This window comes from Lissotriton vulgaris, unplaced genomic scaffold (genome assembly GCF_964263255.1).
Source record: "Lissotriton vulgaris unplaced genomic scaffold, aLisVul1.2 SCAFFOLD_1219, whole genome shotgun sequence".
NCBI classification, from domain to species: Eukaryota; Metazoa; Chordata; class Amphibia; order Caudata; family Salamandridae; genus Lissotriton; species Lissotriton vulgaris.
In genome coordinates this window covers 279,215-307,062 of record NW_028255794.1, presented here as the reverse complement: position 1 = coordinate 307,062, position 27,848 = coordinate 279,215, and the positions used below count along the sequence as shown (strand labels likewise).

The 27,848-nt window shown below is 43.0% G+C and overlaps 1 protein-coding gene across 2 annotated transcripts in view; it reads left to right on the top strand.

Moving 5' to 3' along the window:
• Positions 1–4,663: 4,663 nt before the first annotated feature.
• The window catches only part of LOC147658893 (prostatic acid phosphatase-like), a 300,334-nt gene continuing 277,149 nt past the window's right edge, over positions 4,664–27,848 (top strand). For both annotated transcript variants that reach the window (XM_086952051.1, XM_086952050.1), the window contains exon 1: positions 4,664–4,839. In XM_086952051.1, the coding sequence (XP_086808177.1) occupies positions 4,726–4,839 (114 nt within the window). In that variant the 5' untranslated portion in view covers positions 4,664–4,725. The remainder of the gene's footprint in view (positions 4,840–27,848) is intronic.

Sequence of the window (27,848 nt, the reverse complement as noted above, 5' to 3'; positions counted from 1 at the left end):
AGGCCTAGCTTCAATTTTAGTGCCTGAGCTAGCTGTACTCCAATTACAAATGTAGTCTACGGTATGTGGGTCCCTAACATTAACCAACACACAATCACCAGTTAGAGTTTTAGGTGTACGCCCTACCCAACCCACCCTTCGGCCCATAGATATCTCACTTGTAGTGTGTGGGGGCAGTGGTCTGTACATGTTGAGCCAGTGGGTGGCTTTATTTTTCAAAGTTATATAAGATTCAACATTCGGCGCACGAGTTTCGGGGACCCCTGTTAGAACAATTAAATAAGGACTCACTTCTGGTGGCAAGTCAACTCTAGGCTCAGTACTAGGTCTGTTTTTTGTACCTAAGTTTGCAGGTGCCCGTCCACCATGACTGTTAGTATCGGTTTGGACCCCTCCTACACTGCTGCGTACTGTGTGTTGGCCGACCCTGGACCCCACTCACAGTTTCTTGGGAGATACATTTGTAATTGCAGCAATTTCCGCCATGGATTTGGTGGGATTACCTGCAGCTGGGTGTGTCACAGGGATAGCGAGATTGTCGTGCCTCACAGCCCCCCCGATGTGGCCAAAAGATTTTAATTACCCTGATCTAGTGCATTATGAACAAGGCTATTTAAAGTTCCCAATGTTACATGGTCAAACTTGGAGAGTTGTTTTTCTATTCGGACAAGTCTCTCTTCCAACGGACGCAATGAGGCACTCAAAAGTGCGGTGAATTTCAGACATAAGGAGTCCTCCCCTGTCGGTGGATCTTCCGTAAATACACCTGCACCTTGCACACTATCTCCCCCAGAGCTTACTAGATGCATGGGTAGATCAGGTATGACACTTGTTCTTCGTGCCTCAGCATCCTTTGAGCTTTCCAGCATTAACTTTTTCTTCTTGCGGCCTGTAGCAGGTTTAGCTGCCCTAGCTCCTGCGGTATTGGCAGTGAGGTGCTTCTTCTTGGGAATCGCACCCATACATTTTCCCCGAAACTGGCGGGTATTAGATCTTTCCGGGTTCTTAGACGGAGTGGGTGCACCCAATGACACTAAAGTATCCTGCTCGATTGAGTGAGTAGACGGGGAAGTTAAAGCCACACCTTGTGTCGGTAAATGATATTGCACAGTCATTAAGCATTATCCATATTCAAGCCCCTAGCAGCCTCTGGTGTGCGAGCATTCGCAAAGTGCCCCATTGAGGATCTTTTGGCCATAGCAAGATCCTGTGACACCCTGCGTTCCATTAACACAATACCCTGGTCAATCACAGAGTTGGCTCTCAATATAAAGTTGTCCAGGGTTCCCGTGAGATTGCCATTGTGGGCTTTAGTCCTGGACTCCAGTGCAGCCATGTTTCAGAAGTGGGATAATAAGTGAAAATCTGGTTCCACCACACAAAGTACTTACAAGAGACTTGAGACAGCACCTGCTTCCAGGGATGACGAAAGAGGGGGGGCCCATTCCGGTCTCCTCCAGGCTCGAACGGGCTACAACGGACCCGCCCTTGGCGGGAACAACAGGGGAAGAGGACACAGCTGCGACCAAAGTAGAATGCTGGTCCTCGCAGTCCCGGGAAACGTGCTCCTTCCAGCCCCCAACAACCACTATGAATGGCCCCCGTGGAGCGGGGGCCGTGAAAGGTCTTTTCAGTGTCCAGGCAGGGGCGGGAACAACAGGGGAAGAGGACACAGCTGCGACCAAAGTAGAATGCTGGTCCTCGCAGTCCCGGGAAACGTGCTCCTCCCAGCCGCCAACAACCACTGTGAACGGCGCCTGCAGAGCGGGCCGTGAAAGGTCTTTTCAGGGTCCAGGCAGGGGCGGGAACAACAGGGGAAGAGGACACAACTGCGACCAAAGCAGAATGCTGGTCCTCGCAGTCCCGGGAAACGTGCTCCTTCCAGCCCCCAACAACCACTGTGAATGGCCCCCGTGGAGCGGGGGCCGTGAAAGGTCTTTTCAGTGTCCAGGCAGGGGCGGGAACAACAGGGGAAGAGGACACAGCTGCGACCAAAGTAGAATGCTGGTCCTCGCAGTCCCGGGAAACGTGCTCCTCCCAGCCGCCAACAACCACTGTGAACGGCGCCCGCGGAGCGGGGGCCGTGAAAGGTCTTTTCAGTGTCCAGGCAGTGGCGGGAACAACAAGGGAAGAGGACACAGCTGCAACCAAAGTAGAATGCTGGTACTCGCAGTCCCAGGAAACGTGCTCCTACCAGCCGCCAACAACCACTGTGAACGGCTCCCGCAGAGCGGGGGCCGTGAAAGGTCTTTTCAGTGTCCAGACAGGGGCGGGAACAACAGGGGAAGAGGACACAACTGCGACCAAAGTAGAATGCTGGTCCTCGCCGTCCCGGGAAACGTGCTCCTCCCATGCCAACAACCACTGTGACTATCCAGTCAGCTACTATTCTAGGTGTTTCTATTCAAGAGGCTGTTCAAGATCGGTTGTAGAGCTATCACAATACTCCACATTCGGTCACTACTACACCTCCTTTTGTTCTTCTCAAAGGGCGGTTCGGATCTTCCAAATTCAGTCTTAATTGGGTTTTAGACCTAACTAAATGTGCTGACATGATTCCTGACATTAAACAAGTTTGTGATTTAGTAGAAAAGTCTCAAGTAAAAAGGAAACAGACATATGATTCTAACATGAAAGTAAAAGCACTACAATTTGCAATTGGTGATTTCATTAAGATCAAAAGACCATTTGGGAATAAAAGTAACAAATCTAAGTTTTATCCTATGACACGTATTATCAAAGTTTCAAAGCATTCAGTTTTGGTGGAAAATGGCAAATTGTGGAGTAAAAGGAGTGTTGTGTTGGTTAAGAAAAATGTTCCTGAAGAAGTTGTAACAAATAACTATCACCATCCTGATTCTTTTCCTGATTGTTCGTTTAATCCACATTCCAATAATCTTCACATGAATCAGTGTGGTGATTGGTGATACCAATGTCACACAACACTCAGATAACAATTCAAATGATGATTGTTTGGATTCTGGCTGTGTTCATGATAATTCAAGTCCACGTGATTCAAATGCTTCACTCAGTAGACATTTGCATGATTTTTCAAATCTTCATCAATTGTTAAAAAGAGAATCACGTGTTCCTTCTTATTTGAAAGACTATGGGCCGGATGTAGGTAAATCTAATTTACCACTTCTAAAATACCGAATCATATCGATTCGGTATTTAAGAAGTGGTAAATTAGAGGGGGGGAAATGTAGGTAATTCTGATTCGGTAAATACCAATTCTGTAAGATTCGGTATTTACCGTTTCTGTAAATACTGAATCTGTATCCCCCATTGATTCCTATGGGCCTTGAAGCCCATAGGAATCAATGTGGAATACCGAATCGGTATTTACCGATTCTGTAAATACCTATTCTTGCAAGGGTGCAGGGGGTGTCACTTTGACACCCTCTAGCACCCCAAATTCAGGCATGTGTGACGTGGCACACAGACATGCCCTAAGGGCATGTCTGTCTGTCACATGGCATAGGTGTGCATGCACACATGTGCATGCACACCTGGATTCGGTATTTTACCACCCAATTGGATTGGGTGGTAAAATACCGATTCTGTAAGGCCTGTGGGACTCAGAAGAGTCCCACCTACATCTGCAAGTTACCGAATCGGTAAAAATACCGATTCGGTAACTTTACCGATTCGGTAAATTTACTGAATCGGTAAAATAGGGCCCCTACATCACAAATGACCATTTACCGGTCGGTAAATGGCCACCTACATCTGGCCCTATGTATTACAATAATTCTTGTTTAGTTTGTTTTATTATTTTGTAGTTTTTGTTTGTTTTCCTGATAGGGAGGAAGATATGTTGTATTCCTTCTTACTATTCTACTGTTCTTAGAACGGTGATGTTAACATTCTAGCTGGGAGGTTCTTTATGTGACAGTTGCTGTCTGACCTCCGATGCTGGAAGACGTGTTGGATGAGGCTGAATATTCTGGAGAATAAAGCTTAAAAGAAACCTTCTACTCGTCTGCTTCCTGTCATTTACCTTCTTCTATAGTGACACTTCAGCTACCTTTTTCTATTCACCTGCAGAGGAAAAAGTGAATTACTTTAACCCTATATTTCGCTGAGAGAGTAATGCTTCCTTTTCAGACAGTACAGCTCGAACCAGTGACGAAAGTTCGCCACTACATGTTTCGGAGTCGTGCTGTCTAAAATAATGAGTTTACTCGAAGAAATGTACTTTAAACACTGCGGGTGCAAAAAAGCGGGGGCTCTGCTGTGGGGGGGGGGGCGTTGTAGGAGGGGTGGGGGGAATCGTGATAGGACCCAGGTATTTCTATAATAGCATTTAAAAAAATGCCAGATGGACTATTTTGCTTGTCAATGCTTTCTTCTATCCCGCCTTATACATGCCCTATGAAGTAAGCGAAAGACGATTAATAAAACTATTAAACAACTAGCTAAATAAAATTCACAATACAGTAAGAATACACCGGTTATTTGAAGGGTTCAAAGACTACTGACAGAATTGTTTCCCCACGTGTCGTCATCGTGAACCAAAAACATGCCTGGCAAGCTCGGATTGGGGAGGAGTAAGCGAAAGTGGAAAGGATCTGAACAGAGCCAGTCACATGGCCTCCTCTGTAAGCAGGCCACACTCCCATGCCCTCTTTGAAGTCATAGATGGCCCCGCCCCCCTCTGTTGAGTCACTGTGCCAAGTGTATCTCTGGTCTAGCGCCTCAGACACTGCGCGCCGCCGCGCCATGGAGGGCGCTCTGGGCAGGGCTCCGTCTGTTTGGTGCCTGCTGCTGGGCGGCCTCTGCCTGCACCTGCTCCCCGGGAGCGCCGCCGAGCGGAAGCTGAAACTAGTGACAGTGGTGAGTGAGCGACCCCCTGGCACACTTGGCAACTTCCTCCCTAGCAACGGGACTAGGCGGTACCAGGGCAACAGCAGAGCCAGTTCTGGACGCAGACGCAGGGCTGCGCGTTACCGACTCGTAAAGCGCGATTTAGTGCACACCGAGGGGAGTGGGCATATATACAAGGCTCTTGCGCCGCCCGTGCCTCACTTTGAACGTGGGGGAAAGTGTCGCACCTGAGGCGCAAGGGGTTTGTAAATAAGCCCCCGTGAACTGGTTTGCCTCTAGGCACTATTCATTCTGTGAAAGTAAAATAAAATGAAAACAGCTTCTTTCGAGACGCACTTTTGGGCCAGGGCATCCCGGGTCCGCAGCAGCTGTTCCGCAGTGTCGAACAGACTGGTTCAAAAGTGCCTTCTTTAGTAGCAGCTGCTATTTACTGCCCAGCAGGGCCACGAGCGCTATACAAAAATGTTTATTGTAATTTGAATATTTTTGATATAGCGTTCACTACATCAGATTTGTCGTTTCGTAGCGCTGTGGATGACAGGAATGTTAATGACTCAATTTGCAATAGCTTTCGAAGTGTGACATTAAAATCTGTGCGCTGCAGGCTGCTCACAGACACGAACATTAAATACCTAAGTCACTCACCTTTGTTGCCAGACGCTGGTAAGTGGTGGAGCTGGTCGGGAAGTGGGGGCCACCATGCCCCCCAGCTCTTCTTGTCCTGCTGTAACCGAGGAAGGCCTGTCTGCCTGGCGCCTAAGATCAGGAACATTGCTTGCATTTTATAATTGAAATGCAAGCCCTTTATTTGCACAAGCAGCACTCGCAGCCTATTTTTTTTAATGAAGTGTTTACATTCCAGACATAGGATGCATCATAGATCCTGTTGCCTGGTCCGGGTTTTTCTCTGAGACGCTGTGTTGGCAACTGTGTATTCGCTAAAGTGGTTAAAGTGCAAACGCCTCAAGGGCCCAGTCTGGAAGACAACTGCTTTGGAGGTTGAGTAGACAAAGAAGGGGGTTCCCCGTGGGTAGCCTTAGGATATAGGCAGGTAGTAGGGGGGAAAAACCAATTTAAATAGAAAAAGAGAGTACCCTGCCTCAGGATATACAGGCCCTAGCTAAGGGGTCCAACAGATGTATATGAAGGGGTGATTAACCTAGGGGTTGACACTACACATAGCAATCACATGGTCAAATCAAATAGACTATACAGTTCATGTTAGAAAATATATATTTTTTATTTATTATTGTTTTCTGATAACAGGGATATTTAAAAAAAAATTTTTTATAAAGAAATATTTTTTTTGTATCATAGGTACATATAAGTCATAAATAAGACAAACATAGATATAAGGACAACAACATCAAGACAGTTCGTCCTACCCAGTAACGGCCAATCTTTACACACACAGTGTCATTCACTTCAATCCCTACTCACTCTTTCTCATCTAATACCATACACCATTCATTCTACCATTCATTCTTCTATTTCTTGCGAGTACAGCACATAGGTGGTTAATGTGTTGTATAAATCGGGGTGTTAGTCCGGATAGATGGTTTTAGCTACGGGTCCTGATGTAGTGAGGACAATAACCGTATTCCTGGAGACATACGCCTAGGACAATAACCGTATTCCTGGAGACATACGCCTAGGACAATAACCGTATTCCTGGAGACATACGGCGATACAAAAAAAATATTTCTTTATAAAAAATTTTTTTTTAAATATCCCTGTTATCAGAAAACAATAATAAATAAAAATATATATTTTCTAACATGAACTGTATAGTCTATTTGATTTGACCATGTGATTGCTATGTGTAGTGTCAACCCCTAGGTTAATCACCCCTTCAATATACATCTGTTGGACCCCTTAGCTAGGGCCTGTATATCCTGAGGCAGGGTACTCTCTTTTTCTATTTAAATTGCTTTGGAGGTTGAACCCTAATTTATAAAAAAAAACCAGCCCTTCTCAATACCTTCTGTTCACTGGCCAGACATTACTTGAAGTTCTTTTTCTACATTTTGGAATGCGCTAGTGCAACTAATGTACATTTCCGACCACTATAATGCATATGCATTATCTTTTATAACCCATCCCTTTCATGCACACTCGTGGGTAGCTTGAGAAGTACATTTTAGGAGAGCAGAACATTTAGTCTATGCCCTGTCATGTGAGTGGGTCTCAGCATGTCCTACCTTCAAAGCATACACACCTCTTTGCATGGTGGGACTTGTAGTCCTGCATTTATAATGGCATGTACAGGGCTGCAAGAATGAAAATGAGCAGCTATATGAGAGGAAAAATACTCACTGAACTCAGCTTCCTGTTGTACTATGATTCCACCGCACCAGGCTGGTCCAAATAGTAGCCTGTGAGCTACTGGTAGCTCTCCACCTACATGTAAGAAGCTCTCCTGTGTGCTGCCCAATTTACTGAATTTAAAGCTGTTACTCGGTTGAAATAATACATGTGTACTTGAGACAACCGTGTGTAATTTCAGAACTCATGAGCCGATGTTTGGAGAAAAATGGATGAATTTCTGAGATATATCTAAAGTTGATATTTAAATGATAAATCATGTGGTACTGTGGGATTATTACCTTGGTGCCAAGGGCACTGAAGCTATGGCAGCTGTGTGTTACCCTTGTATATGAATGCTTGCAAACCTGCCTGAAACACTGGAGTGTCAGTGCGCATGACAGTTTGGCCGGTCGTCTCAGGCTCAGTGAAGCTCTCGCCAACACCAGCTGCATTACTGGGGTTGGAAAAAGCAGGCACAGACTCCCAGTCTGTCCTGGAGCCCTCATTGAGGGCGCTCAGGCCAATTCTGAAGCTGTTCTCATGTGAGAGCAGCTTCAGGATTGACCGTAGGGCATTCTGAGAGCTTGTGCCAAAGAAGAGGAGCAGGACGCGGCTGGCTGAATGCAAGTTAAAAAAATATATAATATTATTTATTTTGCCCCCCTCCCTTCGCGGCCCTTCTGCCCCCCCCCCCCCCCCCCACATCCCCTGCTCGCTCGCCCTACCTCTCGTAGCAAACACCAGGTGCTACTGAATATAAGTATCTCTTATTATAGAAAGTTTGGAGACCCATGCCCTGCACGAATAAAGTGTTTATATGACTTGAACATCGAAACACTGATCGACTCTATTAAAACCCAACTCAACGGTACTTATTGTATCTGTGTCTAAAATATCAAAGGCTTTGCCTTAATAATAGCCCATACCTTGTACTGTGCCCCGGAGAAACAGCATTTACAAAGCTGTCATTACCACGCATTACCTTCACCACGCGTCCATTGCAACGCTTTAGTCTCTACAAAGCATGTCTTTGCCATGAACACTTTTATCACGCATTCCTTTACAACGAAAATGTAAGTATTTTGCAGGTAAGTGTAATATATATATATATATATATATATATATGTGTGTGTGTGTGTGTGTGTGTGTGTATATATATATATAGAGAGAGAGAGATAGATATAGATATATATAAATATATTTGGATATATATAATCTCCATATGACAAAATGTTGCGAGCAAAAAGAATTTGCTCATCAGGGGATGAATATGAAAATGAAATAACTAAAATGATTGGAAGATTTACCCATCGAGGTGACCTTCCCAATGTACTAAAGGAAGCTAAGCAGAGGGTTGATTAAAAAAAACAGGAGAACAATTACTGAACCAACAGAACACTGAACCAACTATGAAAGATGCTAAAGTAAAAAGGCTGTTTCTGGAATTCGAACCCGCTCAGTCCAGTATCAAAAAAATCCTACAAAAAAGTTGGGATATATTGGAAAAGGACAAACATCTCAAATAAGTCATTGGCATGGGTCCCAAATAGCATATAAAAAAAGGTCATTGGGGGACATTGTAACGCTAAACTTTTATGAATCAAGAAAAGAAAGGAATTGGCTATCAAATAAAATTAATGATTTTATAAAATGCAATTAACGTAAAACCTGCGAATATGGATTAAGCCCAAAACATTACAGACCTATGGGGGGGTCGCATTGTTACAATTCAGGGCCGAATAATATGACACTGATTAGGTGTGGTAAAAATTAAAGTGGTAAAGACATGCACGGTAAAGACTAATGAGTTGTAATGGATACCTTGTAAAGGCATGCATGGTAATAGCATGCATGATTCCGTCATACAACATAGTATGTGCAGTCATGTTAGTGTCATGTGTAGCACTGCGAAAACTAGCGTATTACTCTAAACTGAGCCGCCTACAAACATGGCCTCCTCTGCATTGTGTTGTTTTGTTACAGTTTAACCCCTTGCATGCTGATGACGGCCCCGTCCGTCATGCAGCATGGTGGGCATGTGCTGATGACGGCTGGGGGCCGTCATGAACCCGCCCACTCTTTAGAAGTGCCGCATAGGCGCAGAATCGTGGCCGCACGCAAGGGGTTAATACCCAGTGCCGAGTACAGTGTTTCACAAAGACATTTCATGAGAATCAGCTTCATTTAAAAGCAGCCCCTCGATGAGTTTGACATAAACAGTCCACCTCTCCCAGTTGTACTCTGACTGTGCAGTGATTAGACTCATCCTGCAAGGTATCGTGCCAAGTATAAGCAGAGTGTTCAAAAGCAAGCATGCTATAGAAAGGACAGTGCCCATCCAAGGCCAGCCGTCCTCTGGGCACTAGATGTTCAAGTGCTTCACTTGCAAAAGCACCTGGTACTGCACAATCCACTTTTCTAGTCCCTGTTTCAGTAGTATTTTACAAATACAAAAAGTATATAAAAGTCTTCCACCTCGACCCACTATAGTGCCTACACACAAACAGTACCAAGTCTGCCTGGCTGCTTCAAATGTACTCACTGCTATGACAGGACCTGTATGTCTCTCACATTTAATACAAACACCGCTACCTTACGCCTAGAGGCAGCCACATGCCGCCTTCACAGCCACTGATGCACTGACCTCCTTTCACCGCTACAGACCATCAAAACTGTCATTAGACACCAGAGTCCTCTCTCACAGCTCCCCAAAGTGTCTCAATCACTCGCACACCCAGTGCCCATTTCTGAATACCACTGACTAAACCTACTGACTTTTGCAGCCGCTGCCTACTTCTCACAGCTGCCGACTGAGCAACATTAGTTACATGACCGCACTAGCTTACGTGCACTGACAATAACCCCCACTCGCTGCATCTCACCACCGCTGCCTGACTCAAAGGAGCACTGACTGCCGCTGAGTACCTGATACAGAACCTGACAGGCAGTGACTACATAACACAGGCAACAAATGAATTAATATTTAAATTTGCATAGAATATGCAATAACGACATCTGGGCCATCCTGGAACTTGGTGAAACAGGAGCCTTCATCCCCGTAGACCTTGCAGCCACTTTTGACACTGTCTCCCATCACATCTTGAATAATAGGCTCCACCACACCGGAATCCAGGGAGACACCCTCAAATGGATCGCATCGTACCTCACCAGAAGAACCCAGAGAATCCTTCTCCCACAGTTCACATCACAACCCAAGAAGATAATCTGCGGTGTTCCCTAAGGATCGTCACTCAGCCCCATCCTCTTCAACACATATATGACCCCCCTGCCAACACCTTCAGACCGCACAGACTCAACATCATCTCCTTACCGACGACACCCAGCGCATCCTCTTGCTGTCAGAAGATCCCTCCACTACCAGAGCCAACTTCCACAGATGTTTGATGAACATCGCTGCTAGATGAAGGACAACTGTCTCAAGCTCAGCACAGACAAGACGAAAGTTCTCATATTTGGGAACAACACCTAGCCATGGAACGACACATAGTGGCCTGCTGATCTCAGCCCACCCCCGCCCGACAGACCACGCCTGCAACCTCAGCATCATCTTGGGAGGCAAGCTATTTATGAAGAAGCAGGTAAACACAGTATCATCTGCATGCTTCCACATGCTATGCATTCTCCAAAAGATCTTCAGATGGCTCCCAGTCAACTCCAGAAAGACTGTCACGCAGACCCTTGTCATCAGTAGGCTGGACTACGGGAACACACTGTACATAGGAATTACCTCAGGCCTCCTGAAGAGACCACAGACAATACAAAACTCAGTAGCAGCACTCATCCTCAACCTCCCTTATATAGCGCAAACACAATCCTAAGGAATTGGAGGGCTTTACATGAACACCAGCTATATTACACAAGGACATATTTGTTCATTTTTAGGCACAGGAGATTAAATGAGTTGCCAAGAATCACAGGATGTTGAACCAACGCAAAGATTTGAACCTGGTTCGCCAGTTCCACAGTTGAGAGCCGTCGCCTTTATGCCAGATCCTCTCCCCAAATGTATTACAGACAAATACTGGGATTGTTTGCGTATCATCCTGCAGAAGGTGATTACCGTTTAGTTTTCCCAGCAGGTTTTACATGCATTACTATCGATACTTTATGCGTTACTGAGTTGCAGGTTATTACTATAAATGCTTCTCACGTCTTTATCCTTAATAAATCACAGAAGACTATACCCATGTTTTATTACACTGCATAGGAATTTGGAAGAGAATTACTTTGCATTAACTGTATAACTTTACTATGCCTTATATTAAAAGAAAGTGCATGGTTTATTTTACACCTCATCTTATTATGGAAGCCTATTACAAAGATATACCCCTTACTTAATTGCTGAAGTTTAGGTACATTAGTTTATAATTTTTTTAAATTATAGCACATAAGGAGCCAGACTTCACCCTGCATTTATTCCGTCACACACAGCACAAGTACGGCATAAGCGGGATACTGTATGGCCAGAAATATTGATTCCAGCGGGTGTCCCTGCTCCTAAATTTGGGGATTCTGAATTTTTATCCCTTGAATTATTGGGTCCAAATCCATATGTGAAGTTCCTATATGGGAAACAAATACACTCGCATTTGCAACCGGCTGTAAAGTAGCCTGTGCAAGGGGTGGTTGTCGAATGGTGGTTAGTGTGTGATGGGGCAGGAGAGGCTTTCGGCTAACAGGGGAGCTTTCAGTAGTTCCCCATCCCATAGGATAGGCATCAGGCGGGTGATTGGCTAAACATGAAACACTTAATACGCCCATGATTTTACTGGCAAGAGTTTCCAGCCTGTACAGTCGGACCCTCTGTTTATTCACTCAGAAAATCAAGATGTGGGAACACAGGCTCTCTAGTGATCAAGAGAAGCAGTATCCCATCCAGCCAACCCTGCTCAACACAAAATATATCACATAGAAGTTTATTAGGCAATAAACGGGGAATGACTCTTCTTCTAGATTAGAGCCCAGGGTACAAACGGTGTCCACTACTCAGACAAAAGTAGACACTGAGGATGTCATGCACTCTTAAGTCTGAATCTATTTCTGATTCGATTTCTCTGTCTGCGTCGTGCAAAGCTTTAAACTATGCTGGGTGAGTAAAGTATAAGCATTCAGTATCTTGTTGGAAATCGGGAACAAGTTCAAAAGAAAGTTTTTATAGCAAACAATATGAGTATCATTCTAACAATCCCTATTGGTATACAAATGATGAAAACCTCGAAAGTTTTCTGACATTCTGTTGGTAAGATTGCATTGCTTTCCCTGTAGGTGAATGGCTGCTTTTAGTAAACATCACCATTTCAAGGTGACTTTTTAATCCGGGGTTACCTTACCTTGCCTTACCTTACTTTACCTTTAAGTGTGATAAAATACATAACAATGTAGTAATACTTACATACCTGAGCTCTGTCTTGCTGCACTGTTCTCCCTGAAACTATCAGACTATTGGAGAGATAGTTGAATAAGTTAAACATTCATCAGTGGGAATCATCCGGTCACGAGTCCCGACAGACGGGTCGCGAGTCCAGGCAGACCAGCGAAGCTGAGTACCATAAATTTGGTGATAGATACATCTGTGATTTACAGTGTATAAAGTACTATATCAAACAAGTTTTATGTAGATTGTTCTGAGCTGTGTCTGTCCTGTATCTAAGCTTTGGCCAGAAACTGTTACAGCAAAGCGGTGAAGAATGGAGGCTAGCGAGTGTGAGACCGCCCCTTCAAGGCGGGTGCCATAGGTCAATAAGTTGGGAGGTATGCTGTTAGTAAACTGTATACTTACCTAAGCCGCTTATGTAAGTGATAGTCTATTGCTTTCCAGCCAGGCCTACCACCAACTAATTCTAAATTGGTAATCCTACTGCTTATTCAGAGGCCTCTCGCTGCCACAAAATGCAGAACTCACTACCTGGACCACTGAGCCGCCACAGTAACCAGTTTCTCTACAGAAAAAAACAATGCATTGTGGAGGTTCCAGTTGGTAAATATGTGCTTCCTGGGTGTCCATAGCAGAGCTGTGTCAAAAAAAAAAAAATCCCTTTGGGCACCGTAATAAGAACAGATCAACTTATACATACAGACTATACATCAATTCATCAAACATAAAAACATATCAATCAGAGCAATGCAATAAGTAACCCAATTCTGTAAAGACAAATAGATTCAAAATGCACAGTTTATTATTATAATTAAAAAGCAGATTAAAAACACATTAAGAAAGTGTATAAAACAAGGGAAAACAGACAATATACATAGGAACAAATGATATACAGAAGTTCATCCAATTAATTCCTAAAGCTAGTAAGGGAGGGACAGAAAAGGTATATTCAGCGCCAGTCAGAATACTCCTTGACCAATATGTATTGTACTTCTCCCCCAGTTTTCAACGCGTTTCGACGGACATTTAACATACAGCCGTCTTCCTCAGGAAAATATTAGCTGTCTTCCCAAGATAACTGAAATTCAAGTAAAATATGTCTTCGATTCCATACTATGACAAATCAAACAAGCAAACTGTACATAAGGCAGAAATCCGCCGAAAGAACAGAACTGGTATCATATGGCTATTGCTCCTCAAATTGAACATCACATTACAACATACTCATATCACATTAAGATGACTCTGTACATACACATAAAACTTTTTTTCTCTTCTTTGGTTCACAAGAATGGATCGTATCCATATAACTCATTATGACCATAAACAAGACCCTACTTCTTTATACATGATCTATTGAAACCAATATCTTAATCAATGCAGTTTGCAAGATATCTCTGTCAACATTTTAACTTCATTAGACACTTCACATTTCATTGTCTTTCTTTTCATAATCACATATTGAGCAAATGGTCTTTCTGATTCCAAATTTGTTCATACTGGTTAGACCCCAGAAGATATAATCACCTCGGTGGTCCAATTCAATGGTGCTAGGTACGATAAACCCTATTGCCCACAATCCATTACTGACCTTTAAGGGAAAGCCTGCCTTCTAGGTAGGGGATAGACACCTCCTTCCTCTCAAACAGGGTCGTATTTTCAACTGCTGAAGGTATTTGTATAGACCTCAGCTCAAATGCTGTAATACATAGTGAATAAGAACAAGATAATAATTTTCGTATTAAGGGAGAATACGGCAAGGTTGTCTAGGTCTATATCAAATTTTAGATCTAATAGAACTGGATTTTAGTTCTCTGCCATAGCGGTGCTACTAACAGTGGCCATGCCATATATAGTATAGATGATATGCATATAATTACATTCGCCTCTATGTCTAGATGAGCGAGGTGTGATACTTACATCCTGTTTTTTTTCCCCGATGTTGTATACACGAAGAACGAACACGAACTGTCCCTTCTGGGCAGATTAAAAAAAATATATATATATATATATATATATATATATATATATATATATATATATATATATATATAGGACCTGCAAGATAGAGAGTTATCACTATCAATCTATGTCACCTAGATTGCCTACACGTTGTTCCCTTATTTCACTATAATAGTAAGATACTCACTTAAAACCTTGTTGTGTATAATTTTACTTGCACGCGGTATAGAGTTGTGATTGCCGAGATTGAATACTCGTGATACACTAATGGATTAGAAAGAAATACGAAAAATATAAACGTTATATATCCATTAGGGTCTTTAAACATATGCACTATTAGTGTATTCCGATAAGTTCGCGATAGTCATACTCACATTCAATTTCAATTAAGGCGCGCTAATGGTCTGAGAGCTGCCTTCAGTCTCTTCAGTCTTTAAATAATGCCGCCTCTGTGAAAAGAGTTGCCGTTTTATAGTTAGTACCCAGGCAATCTCGAGATTTATTCGCTATCGCCCCATGGCCAGCCAACGTACCTTAAAATAATAAGTGCCGAACCTTCCGCGTGCAGTTCCCGAGGTATTCGATCGAAATGCGGTCTGAATCAACTGCGCGATTTATATACTCAGTGATACGCGGTAATACGCGACGTCTCCTAGCCGTTAGATGACGTAGTATTCAGTGGGAGTCAATGACGGACACTGATACTAGACATAGAAAGAGGGCCACGATTTAGTTAACCCAGAAGAAACTACAATGTCCAGAGGCATACCTGATACTATTCCCAAATAGAGGGACCCTTTCTTTACTCTAACATATTTACTTAGGCGGAATTTTTTTTCCGAAAATGCCCAGATAACATTATGTATTATGGTGATGCGGCATTTTGGTAACGGTGCGCCCGAGATCTCTAAATCGAAGGACACACCCTCATTCTTAACCCTCTATTATCGTGTGCGTTTATTCTTGAATATATTTATTGTTCAGCACACATTGATAGTCATACAAGACACATCAAATACTGACATTATTGGATATTTTAAGTTTTGCGTAATTCAAATGTTGTTGTTTTTATTATTTATGTATTTGTACGGCAGCCTAATTCAGATTTTATGAAAACGATTGTTTTTATTATTGTTGTATTTGTACCGCAGCCTATACATCCCGCTTTTTTGGCACCACATATCTACATTTCTGCGTCAATTGATACTTCAAGTATAAAATAATAGTTTAAAATAATAGTTATACTCCTATATCGGTTACGATAAGCTGTCTTGTTGCTATACCGGGTGGTTAGTTTATGGCTATTCAGCTAAAGTGCCAAGAGATCACAAGAGTATATGTTAAGATCGCCGATAGGTCATGAATAGATATTAAAACTAAAAAGAGTCCTATCAGTTATCCCCTATTTAGGCTCACAGAGATCTCATTCTATTCTTAGATGATACTGGGGTCTCAGCAATGAGGCTACGGATCCATAATGGAAAGGACTTACAGTCCACCAATTATCCGCTCCCATTCTTCACGGGAGTTGAGTCCATTTCTTACTGTGTTCAGATAAGAAATGTACCATTGCTCTCTTTATTTTCGAGCCCTGACAATATTCCCTCCTCTTTTGCCTATCTTTACCCTCTCCAGTATGAACCACTTGAAATCACATTCTCCATGTTTCATTTCTAAAAAATGTGAGACAATTGGAGCAGTTATCTTTTTTGTTTTGATCGCTGATCTATGCTCCTGTAATCTGATCCTAGCCTCTCTCCCTGTTTCTCCAACATAGCAGAGCCCACAGGGGCATTCAAGTAGATAAATCACATTTTTACTTTTACAATTGTTGTGAGTCCTACATTTAACTGTTTTGTTGTTACATGAAATTTCAGATGCTACTATGCATTGTTCACAGATGTTACACATTCCACACTTAGATGTACCCACTACTTTGGTGTTGTCAAGTGTTCTTTGATTATCTCTTGTCTCCTCTCTATAAGTGTGTAAGTCTTGCAAATTTTTGTTCTTTTTAAATGCAAAAAGTGTTTTTTCTAATGCATTTTCTTCATCGTGATTTAGAATGGGCCAGTGTTTATTTACCACATTTTTGATTTGATTGCTAATGTGGGAAAATTTACTCACAAATACTACTCTATTCAGAGGACTCTTCTGTATATTAGGTTTTTTGATAAGGGCATCGCGATCATAGAATCTGGCCCTCTTTAGTGAGTGAGATAAGAGTTTTTGGGGATATCCTCTCTCCTTAAATTTGTTCTTAAGGATTTCAGCATGCTTGTAGTAGTCATTAATATCAGAACAATTCCTCCTCAGCCGGAGGAATTGGCTAAATGGGATGCTCTCTGTTTGGGATTTGGGATGAAAGCTAGAGAAGTGGAGAAGAGTGTTTTTGGCCATAGGTTTGGTAAACAACTCAACTGCTAACACCCCTTCCGAATTTTTGATGGAGGTGTCCAAAAAGTCAACTTTTGTGGTACTGTATGTCGAGGTAAATCTGAGATTTGGGTCTCCTGGGTTAATCCAACTCAAAAACTCTTCCAATAGGTCAGTAGTCCCTTCCCAAATGAAAAAAATATCGTCAATGTAGCGGTACCAGCCCGCTACATTCTCAAAAAAGGGTGCCATCTCGTTGTCAATATGCTTAGTCTCAAAATTTCCTACATAGAGACAGGCCAGACTTAGGGCACATGTGGCCCCCATGCTGGTCCCCTTCAGTTGTCTAAAATATTCATTTTTGAAAAGGAAAACATTGTTGGTCAAAATTAGTCGTACACAATCCACAATGAAGTCCTTATTAGTCCATAGCAGAGCTCCTTGCATCTTGACCCATCCCTCTTTCTCCTCCACCCATGGCAATCTTCTGGTCAGTGTTCGACAGAGGAGAGGGTCTGCACCAGTGCTGTGAGCTCTCTAGGGTCAGTCCTTGGGTGGGGGCAGGGCAGTGGAGAACTCAGGAGACCAGACCATCCTAGCCTTGTATTAGATTTGGTTGGAACACTTATTCGTGCTCAATCTATGTCAACAAAGGAATAGGACACTTTACCCCGCACACTTTTACTCAGCGTGCCATTACTCATCAGTTTTTACACCGCAAAATCTTTAACAGCGCAGGGCTTTACATCACAAACTATTACAACGCATTCCCCATTGCAACGCAATTTACCATGGTAACTCCACAGGGCGTTACTTTGGGGAATGTGTTGTAATAGTTTGCGGTGTAAAGACCAGCGTTGTAAAAGATTTTGCGGTGTAAAAAATGTTGGTTAATGGCACAGCGGAGTAACGCATGCGGGGTAAAGGATGCTGCCCCATCAAAGTCTGCAGGGTTCACAAATACAGATACATCTAGCTCCTAACTCACCCCAGTATCTTTTCACTTTTCCTCCACTTTTCTTCTGCACTAGTCTCTTGTATTTCACTGAACTGTGCACTGACCTCCTCTAAAAGCTCTCAATTTCTGCAAGATAAACTGACTGATGGCAGCCCCATAAGCTGGCATGCTGAGGATCACACGGTTCTCTCCAGCCAGAGGGAACGCCGGGATTTTAGCTTGAGTCTCTCGGTTTTGAAGTCTGCAGCCTTAACCGCTAAACTCTTTCTTCTCTCCTTATCCACCGACCTCTTTCCCCTTTGTGCTCAGTCACCTTAAATACATATTGAGACAGAGCAGTGCGCATAGGCTTTCAGCAGTCACTATTTGAAATGTAAATGAAAATATCTGATGGTTTACTTTACACAGCTCTTTATCCTAATATATAGGTATTTTTCTATGTACTCCCAAACAGGTCCGTATGAGTATTAAAGCAAACACAAAAACTTGTTTTTCAAAATCCTTATGTGGGAAGTAACAATGCAGCATTTTGTCATGCTTCTAATTATCATGTTCACATCTATTTGAGCTGGTTTGAAGAGGACTAGATATGTGAGTTTAAATGATGGTGACATCACTCTTAGGTCACCCATTAAGGCCTTGTCATTTATTCCTCGTGATGTCTCTTGGCTCAAAAGGCATATAGCCGTTTCCTTATTAAGTGCTACTGCAAGGCGATTTCCTATGATGCAATCTGAGGGACAGAGGTTACTATAGATCAGGTTCCAACAAAATCATTAAGAATTCAAATAGTGGTTTTAAAAATTGTAACCCCCCCCCCCCCCCCCCCCCCCCCCCCCCCCTCTGTTCGGACACAGAACTCAGACAAGTTTGGAAATTCTCGATAAAACAATCAAATGAGGTTAGGAAGCTTTTTTGGAAAATAATTTGGTGCTCTGGGACCTTGGCAGCCCCCCTCAACGCCCCCCCCCCCTCACCCCCGGAAGAGGTCTCATAAATGCTCATTGTCGATGTTTGGCAGCAACGCTTTAGAAATTGTGTATTTTTTTTCATTTAAATATTTCATTGAAATAAATGAGAGTTCTGTGGAAATGGCCATGAAAGGAAACCAGCACGGAAGTGACTACAACCCAGCTCTTACACACGCACGCTATCCGGTTGCGTAATATGTTAGGCTGCGTGAAGTGAATTTTTTCAGTTGTCTTTAATCTCTTCCTCACAGCCTGGCACCAGACAAGGCACCGTTCCAACCCCGCCCTCTTGCGGACAGCCGAGGCAGTGTGTTTTGATGAGTGTGCACCCCTAGTGAAAATTGCATTACCTAGTGACTAATTACATTATTTTCAATTTCACTAATAGTTTAGTTCACACTGTCTATCTTGGGCATCAATCCATCAGCGTTTGTATAGCGCAGCACCGTCACCCCTAAGGGTATCTGGGCGCTGAGGGTGCCAAGTCTCTGTCGAAAAGCCAGGTCTTGAGTTTCTTTCTGAAGTCCTCCAACGACGGTGCTTTTCGGAGGTGGAGGTCATGGGTGCAATGTAGGAAAAGGAGCGGCCCCCCTTGTGACGGATGCGGGGGTGTCCAGCAAGCAGATGGAGGTTCCGTTGATGCCTGGTGTAGGATGGTCCTTCATCGTGGAAGGCTTTGTAGTTGTGCATGTGGATCTTGAACTGGCATCTCTTCGTGATGGGGAGCCAGTGGAGGTTTCTGAAGTGAGGGATGATGCTGGTCCATTTGGGGCAGTCCAGGATGAGTCTGGCTGCGGCGTTCTGTATGGTCTGGAATCTTTTGAGGAGCTGGGTGGAAGTTCTGGTGTAGGGTGCTTGGCTGTTATCGAGGCAGCTGGTGATGAGAGCCTGGGTAACTGTCTTTCTGGAGTTGGTTGGGATCCATCTGAAGATTCTGCGGAGCATGCGAAGGGTGTGGAAGCAGGAGGAGGTGACTGCATTGTATTGTCTTATCATGGTCAGTTGCCTGTCTAGTATGATGCCTAGGTTGCATGCATGGTCTGTCGGTGTTAGTGTTGGTCCAAATTCTGCTGGCCACCAGCTGTGGTCCCATACGGAGGTGTTCTTCCCGAAGATCAGTACTTCAGTTTTGTTGGAGTTGAGTTTGAGGCAGCTGTCTCTCATCCATTTGGCTATGGTGCTCATGGCGTTGCAGAAGTTGGTTTTGGCATTAGATGGGTCCGCGGTGAGTGAGAGGATAAATGCGTGTCATCTGCATAAGACATTATGTTGCGTCCCTGGGATCTGACAACATCTGCAAGGGGGGTCATGTTATATGGGGTTTTATAGCTCGCTCAATTACTACTGGAGTATCCTGGCAATGCTAGAGGCAGAAGTTAGAGGCGGGAAGATGTAGATGTTGAACAGGATGGGGCTGACGGGTAAACCTTAGGGTACGCTGCACATGAAACCCCTGGTGCAGAGTTGAAGGGAGGCAATGCTCTGTGTCCGTCCTGTAAGGAAAGAGGCGATCCACTTGAGGGCGTTTTGCTGTATGCCAGCATTGTAGAGGCTGTCAATGAGGGTGTAGTAGGAGACGGTGTCGAACACAACAGAGAGGTGGAGGATGATCAGGACCACAGTTTCTCTTCGGTCGAGGAGAGTTCTGATGTCATCTGTGGTTGCGATCAGCGTGGTCTCGGTGCTGTGGTTGGCACAGAATCCTAACTGTGAGGTGTGGAGTAGGTGGTTTAGTTCCAGGTATTCGGTGAGCTGTTGGTTGATGGCATGAGGTGGGGAACAGGAATATTTGCCCTTTGGATGCCAAGATTCAGTCTGTGATAGCGTGGGAGGTACCTTCTACTCAAACTGTGGTGGGGGCCTTTTTAGGACTCACTTGTTATTACGAAAACATTGCGGGCCACTATGGAAGTATGTTTTTTAGGAACAAGGGGACCCCAGCACAGAGACCCGGGGTAAAGTATGATGCTTGTAAGAACAGTGGTCTTTGTAGAGGCCCAAAGGGTCCTCTGGTAGCCTGGGCTAAAGTGATTTTTTCAATAGATTAAATCAAGTGAACAGATTCATGAGGAGTCCTAGGAGGACTAGGTTATTTAATATTCATGGACACAAAGTTTTGTTACATATGACAATACATTTATTATCTCCATAAATTAACCATCATATCTTTTACGTAGTGTTTCAGTGCTCACAAAGGGCTTTAGAAGTTCGTGAAGTGAAGGTGTGTAGGTGACAGTTAAGAAAACATTGCATTGAACAACAAACATAAATTACAAAACTCCACAAATAAATGCAAGCAGTAATGGAGTTTTTGTTGATAAGGTCGACGGCGTTTCAATCTCAAGTTACTGAGATCATCATCAGGACGTGAGCCTTTGAGCATTGAGAATCCAATAGATAATGTCAGCGTGTGGGTGTCGGATACGATCGCAGGGGGATTACAGGTTCCATCAGCGGAATAATTGACTTGCAATTATTCCGCCGATCGAACCAGGTCATTCCGGTCCTCACCAACGAGCAGTCTCTTCAAATACAGGTCCTCACCTCGCAAGGACAGACCTCCAGACACCGCTCCGCCCAGGCAATTCACCCCCAGCCCTATGACCCTTGCGGGCTGCCCCAAATAATGCACTAGGAGGCTGTCGGGACACATAATAGCCACCGCTACGTGTAACTCTTAAATCGATCACCACGCAAACCCTGTAATCCCCCTGCAATCGGAACCGATGCCCACGGGGAACCATGCGTGCTGTACATTAATTGAAATAAATCATAGATAAATATGCAAGCAATGCCATGCGTAAATAGTAGGGCCCCTTTTATTTCTTAGCATTTTAAGTGCAGTGTAACTTGTGCTCATTATGCCTTGCGCGGTGTTAAGCAAAGCAGTTTTGAACCATTGTTAAATGCATAGGCCATGAGATATATAAATCACATATGTGATAGAGAATCCTAACAAATCGCTAAGTGGAATGTTTAAAAATAGCACTTTCCTGATAGCGATTCCTACAGAGTCGCAATCGCGATTAGGAAATCGTTATGTTCAGCGCTTAGAGGCCCCGGTGGTTATAACGCGCTATACAAATTAAATAAATAAATAAAAATGTGGAGCCATTCATTCCTCCCTGAACACCTTCAGGAAGAACCTGAAAACCTGGCTCTTCAGCTAAACAGATATGCGGATCCCCCCCCATCAGCGTCTTGAGACCCTCACGGGTGAGTAGCATGCTTACAATTGATTGATATGGGCCAAGCCACAAAGTTACAAATAGTTTTGCATTTCCTAATAAAGAATCACAATTTTGGGAATGCAAAAGTATTCCTACCTGTGGGCCTAAGCCCCCCCAGATCAAATGGAAAAAATAGTGCTGGTATAGAGCACTCAGTTGCTCTCGGGGCAAGTTAGGCGCTCAATGGCACAGTAAATATGCATTTTAGGTGCATTTTGAAAATTGCACATGAATACCATCGACTTGGAGTCGATGGTAATATAATTTACAAAATCCACTTTTCGTATTTAGGAAATGCTTTGTACATGTACTTAGGAAATGGCAAACAGGTAATCCTATTTGTGATTATCCCTATTTGCATTTTCATTTTTAGGGACTTGAAAAATGCTATTTCTGCTGGGTAGAAATCCCATTTTGTGACCACCTTTCGGCCTTTGTACATACCAAAAGGCTATTTAGCTTTTCTCAATGGCCTGAAAAAGCGATCCAATCTGTTAAAAAATGCTGAATAGCTTCTTACATATGACCCAAAGATCCTGCTTGAGGCAGGCGTAAGGGGTGACACATGGGGCTTGTCCCATGTGAAATGACACATTGCTGGAGTTGCACTGGTTTCCAGAAACACTCCAGGAATGCGTAATTTTTGTTCTGACAGATACATCAGAATTCCTGACGTATCTGTAAATCCTTGCAACTTGGAGCGCCGCATAGTAAATACGGCGCATCCATGGTGTTGCAAGGATTGTGCACTGAAAAGTGTTGCATCGCTGTTTCACCCAAGCGATGCAACACTTTTCATAAATAAGGCCCTAAGTTTTTAGAAACTATTGACAGAAAATTCACACTAAAGGCATTCTCCTGTAATACCAAGAATGTACTCAGATGTCCTTGCATGGACCTGTACGTGAGACAGACAACAAAAATGATTTAACAGTTAATCGCCCAACACAGAAGCATGTATTCGCTGGAAGGTGGAAGGAGCACCTTTGGTACTAAATTACAAGGAACTCCGACACATGGAAAATTAGTAATATTGGAGATGGCTGAATTTGTGATAACCGCGGTGGAAGTATCAGCGAGATTCTCAACCGCACAGAATGCAAATGGTTGGACATGCTCAAGCACTACCATGGGACGGAATGATGTGGTTGAAATAAGATGACTTTTAGTCCTCCCTACATGACATGTTTCATGTGTTCTGGGCATTAACTGACTCACTGCATTATGTGGTGTATTTAAACATGAAAGATGTTTGTTATGATCAGTGTTACAATATAATGAGTCAAACATATCTGTTCATAGTGCAATGAGCGAATGAGCCTTGCTGTACAATACATGGTCTACCCGTAACTCATACACCTTCCACCCTAAACAGACGCAAATAAAATAAGCAACATGCCACTGTTCACAACTTCCCATCTCCATGTCTACTGCACAACAAGGCTATTCTACAAAACAACACAGCTCACCAACTCACTCAACCACCATTTCCACCACCTACACATGCCTTCTTAACCTGCTGGACATTAATACAATACAGAACAGCTACACTATTGCTATCCTCATACAGCTAATACCAGCACCAAGGACACCTGCTACAAGTCCACAAAACACTGCTCACTCTTCTAAAAAATCGAGTCACACCATCACCAAAACACACTCTTTAAACTGCCTACTAATAAATGCTTGATCTCTCAAACACAACCTGACTTACACTCGATAACTGAATCATGGCTGGGAGACCACATTGCTCCAGTGTTGCATGAAGCTGTTCCTCTAGGCTATCAAACTATCACACAAAAATCATATAAGCAAAAGAGGAGGTGGCTTAGCTGTTGTATTCAATCAAACATTAAATATCACGAAAACTGACAACGTCTTCATTCAAGTTTGTGAGACATTCCCAGATACATTTATAACACTACACTCCAGCCTTTGCATTTTTGGTGGCCTAAACATTTGGTTTGACAAACCCAATATGTCCCATACAAAAACAATCATTACTGGCCTAGATGCACTGAACCTACATCAGATCGTCCACAAACCCACACACATCGCTGGAAACATCCTAGATGTTATTTCTGCAAATTAAGAACTAGTTACCTTTCACACAATTACTCAAATCATATGGTCAGACCACCATTTGCTCGCTTTCCAACATAAAACAGCGCAAAGCAAAACACTCAAAACCACTGTACATGCCTACACCTATTGACCGTGGAATAAACTTGATTTTAAACACTTAGAAACACAACTAACATCCAATACAGATCAAGGTTTAATAAAGTCCATTCAGAAACTATATGAGCAGCTACAGGAAGCTTTTGATATCCTAATACCACAGACAACAACTCAACAGAACAAAAGAAAACAGACACCTTGGAGAAACACAGAGCTAAAAGAGATAAAACAGGATTATTAGAAATCTGCAACGCACCTGGCTCAAAACAAACACCAATCAAGACGAACGTCAACTACAGAAACATAACAGATTATGCAAGTCAGCAATCAAAAAAGCTAAGACAAAATACTTCTACTCTCTCCAATGCACTACCCTATTTCTCACCAAATACCTCTCTCTATATACCCTCTACCTCCACTCTCTGACTCATCACAAACCCCATTCTACTACTATGATCCCCCAAATAACCCTTTCTAGACTCTTTCCTCCTCTACCCCTCCTTGCATCATTTCATACCTCTTTTACTATTTAGACCTTTCAAACAAGCTTTTCTAAACCCTTCCCTCTGACTCTTCCGACGTCCACCTCCCCTTTAGTCATCCCAAACCTCATCCTACTGCTTTGATCTCAAAAAAACACTTTCTAGACCCTTTCCTCTTCTATCCCTCCACTATCCTTTTCAATCCAGCTAACAGACTCACATGGCCATCGCTAAAATTAATGTCATATTTCCCTATGATAATTCCCCACTAATCCTGCTTGGGTTCCGGAGTAACATGCTTCCTACTAAAAAGCTCTTCAACACCTCAATAGGGGTAGCAAGCGCTACATAAATGCAAACCCTCCCCTCTTCTATCCCTCCACTATCCTTTTCCATTCCAAATAACAAACTCAAGTATAGTACCTTAAAGGATGATATACTAGGCTTTACTGACATGTTAATGATTGTGGTTTCATGTTTAGATCTTCATTCACAAGACCACATGGACTTGAGAACTTGTTTACGTATTTTGGAGTGGTGACTTAAAATACTCAGAGTGATGTGGAATTATTGGCACATACCCTTAAACGCATGAGCACTGAGCACAGTGTAATACCGATCATTTTTGGATGAGTTCCACTGGATTGATGTGTGGCATGTTCAAATAGATATTGGCATATGTTTAAAGCTGTGGTGGTTGTATACATATGGATTTCGATCACACCTAATGTAGTGGGATGTCATATGCGCCATATCATACTAAGCTTAACAACACTATCAGGGCACTATGAGGGCCCCACCCTCTTTAACAGGTGCATGAGATTCGTAGCTTGCCATCGCCCATCCTCACCACTCCACGGTAACGGATGTGCTCTTAACACGAGATTATATCTGATAGACACTTGTTAATCACTATGAGCCTTTCTGCCTTGTGCGCATTAATTACAGGGTGGCTACCTGTTTATGCAGGATCTATGTGATTTATCACCCTCATGGCTTCGCCTTTAACTATTGTTCGACACTGAATTGCCTAACACCCCTCAAGACATGCTGAGAACAATCTACATGGTGCAGTGAGCTAAAAAACGGTGTTGGATCTAGCCCTGATCTCTTGACTGGGTGAGAGCTTTCTGCTTAATTCAGAGACTCTGTCCCTCACCACCCCTTGTTGTAAATATGAGAACAATCTACACGGCATTCCATTTGCTGAAAAATAACAGGGGCGCTACCATTTACGCAAAACATGTTTTGTATATTTATCTCCGATTTATTTTAATTAATGTACAGCATGCCTGATCCGTGTAACATTTTAAATTGCCTACTTTTTACACTAGTATGGTGATTAGACCTCACGCGCTGGTTGGGATAGGTATAAATTAATTGGTTGTCTATCTATCGGGTAATAATGATATATAGTTTCAGATATCAGTAGTCCAAATTGGTGTATATGGATTTATGTGTTACTTAGAGACAGTGTATCGCACATAGGAGACAATTGCTCCTTCAGACACATGGTCATCCTTTGAGAGACCTCCTAGTGGATATGAATTAGTTACACAAACATCATTTTTGGTGTATTTTGGTGAGATATTAAGAAATACACTCTAGATCTATTACACACACGCAATAGTGATTGACGGCACTGGCTGATGGGTCGGTCTGGTTTCTGTCTCCCACAACATTCAGATTATAAGCCAGGCGACTTTGTTCTGAAGAGACCCTCCCACTCATAATGGGCCAACACGTTGAAATGCATCTCCATTGGTTAGGTGATCATTTTTGATCCGCATTGTACTATACTGTATGCACATTGTACAACTTGACCCAGGAACCAAGCACAATGCATTGTGTCTTTTGTATATATTTTCATGTTTACTCACTTGTATTGAAGGAGAATAGCAGCAGAAACTTTTCCAGCATCAGTGTCTGTTTTATGCTACCCGAATGAGAACATTCTATTAGGCTACCTAAAGAACACATTTAGTGTGGGTTTCCCCAGATTTATTCAAAGAGGATTACGTTTTCACAAAAAGCCTCATGGTAATAACGTATTGTGGCTGTAGGCTGACACAGCACAGGTTAACAAGTCCAATTTTACGCTATGATCAATAAAAAGATTAACAACATAGTTATGTTGGAGAAGTCTCACAGATACACATTCTTGAGTATGGCTTCAATTAGCGGTCATACCACTGTTGTGTCCCCTTTGCAATTTAGCTGGTCCTTGCTTCCCAATTAGAATGCAAAATCTTGGCAGCAAGTTCCTTTCATTTAAGAGAACTGCCACGATGGAGGCGGTGACGTAGTGTTGAGGCCAGAAATGTCATCACTGTTACCCACACTGTGGCATCAAGGCACATGGTTTGTTACGCGTGTGATGATGCAAGTAGTGATTCATGGTGTCAGAGTTACATGCAGTACTCATCTTATAGACAACCATCACTGCATCAGCTGCCTTCTCATACCTTTAGGGGCTCTGATAAAGGGACAGAATATCTTCCTCTCCACAAGCAACTTCCAGATTCTTCTCTTGCTTCTTATAATCAACATTCTTGACTGTGCTGAACCTGGCATTCAATGGCTGGTGGGAGACATGATTGAGAAATTTCAACAAGCTGGGGAAGAATCTATCTTATATATGCTAGGCTTCTCAAGATGATCTAATATGGTTACAGTATCACATTTTCTGCCACTCTGCCAGAGTAATAAGTGATACCAACCGTTGCAAATCTTAGAAGAGGTGGGTCAGGAATCAAACATTACATGCTTGCTGGACAAGAATGACATTATTCCTGCCCCATGGCCTCACAGGGGCAGGGTATCTATTCAACGGTTTTTCTTGTTCCTAGGGACAAGTGGAGGGTTTCTTCTTGTCTTCCTGATCTGTCCCAATCGGTGTGTCATCATGCCTTCAATAGGGATGCATTACAACAAATCATTTCCTTGGCATCTCTGGAAAACTTCACAGTGACATTGGATTTAATAGATGTTTATCTCTATATTTGAAAAGTTCTTCAGAATTGTTGTTCAGGCCTGTGTACATTGTCTTTTTATTTTCAATTCAAAGTGCTTCATTTTGGGGTCAATACTGCTCCACGCGTCTCTTTCGAAAAGAAAGCCTTTACTTCATAGTTTCTCTGCTTCATCTGAAGGTTC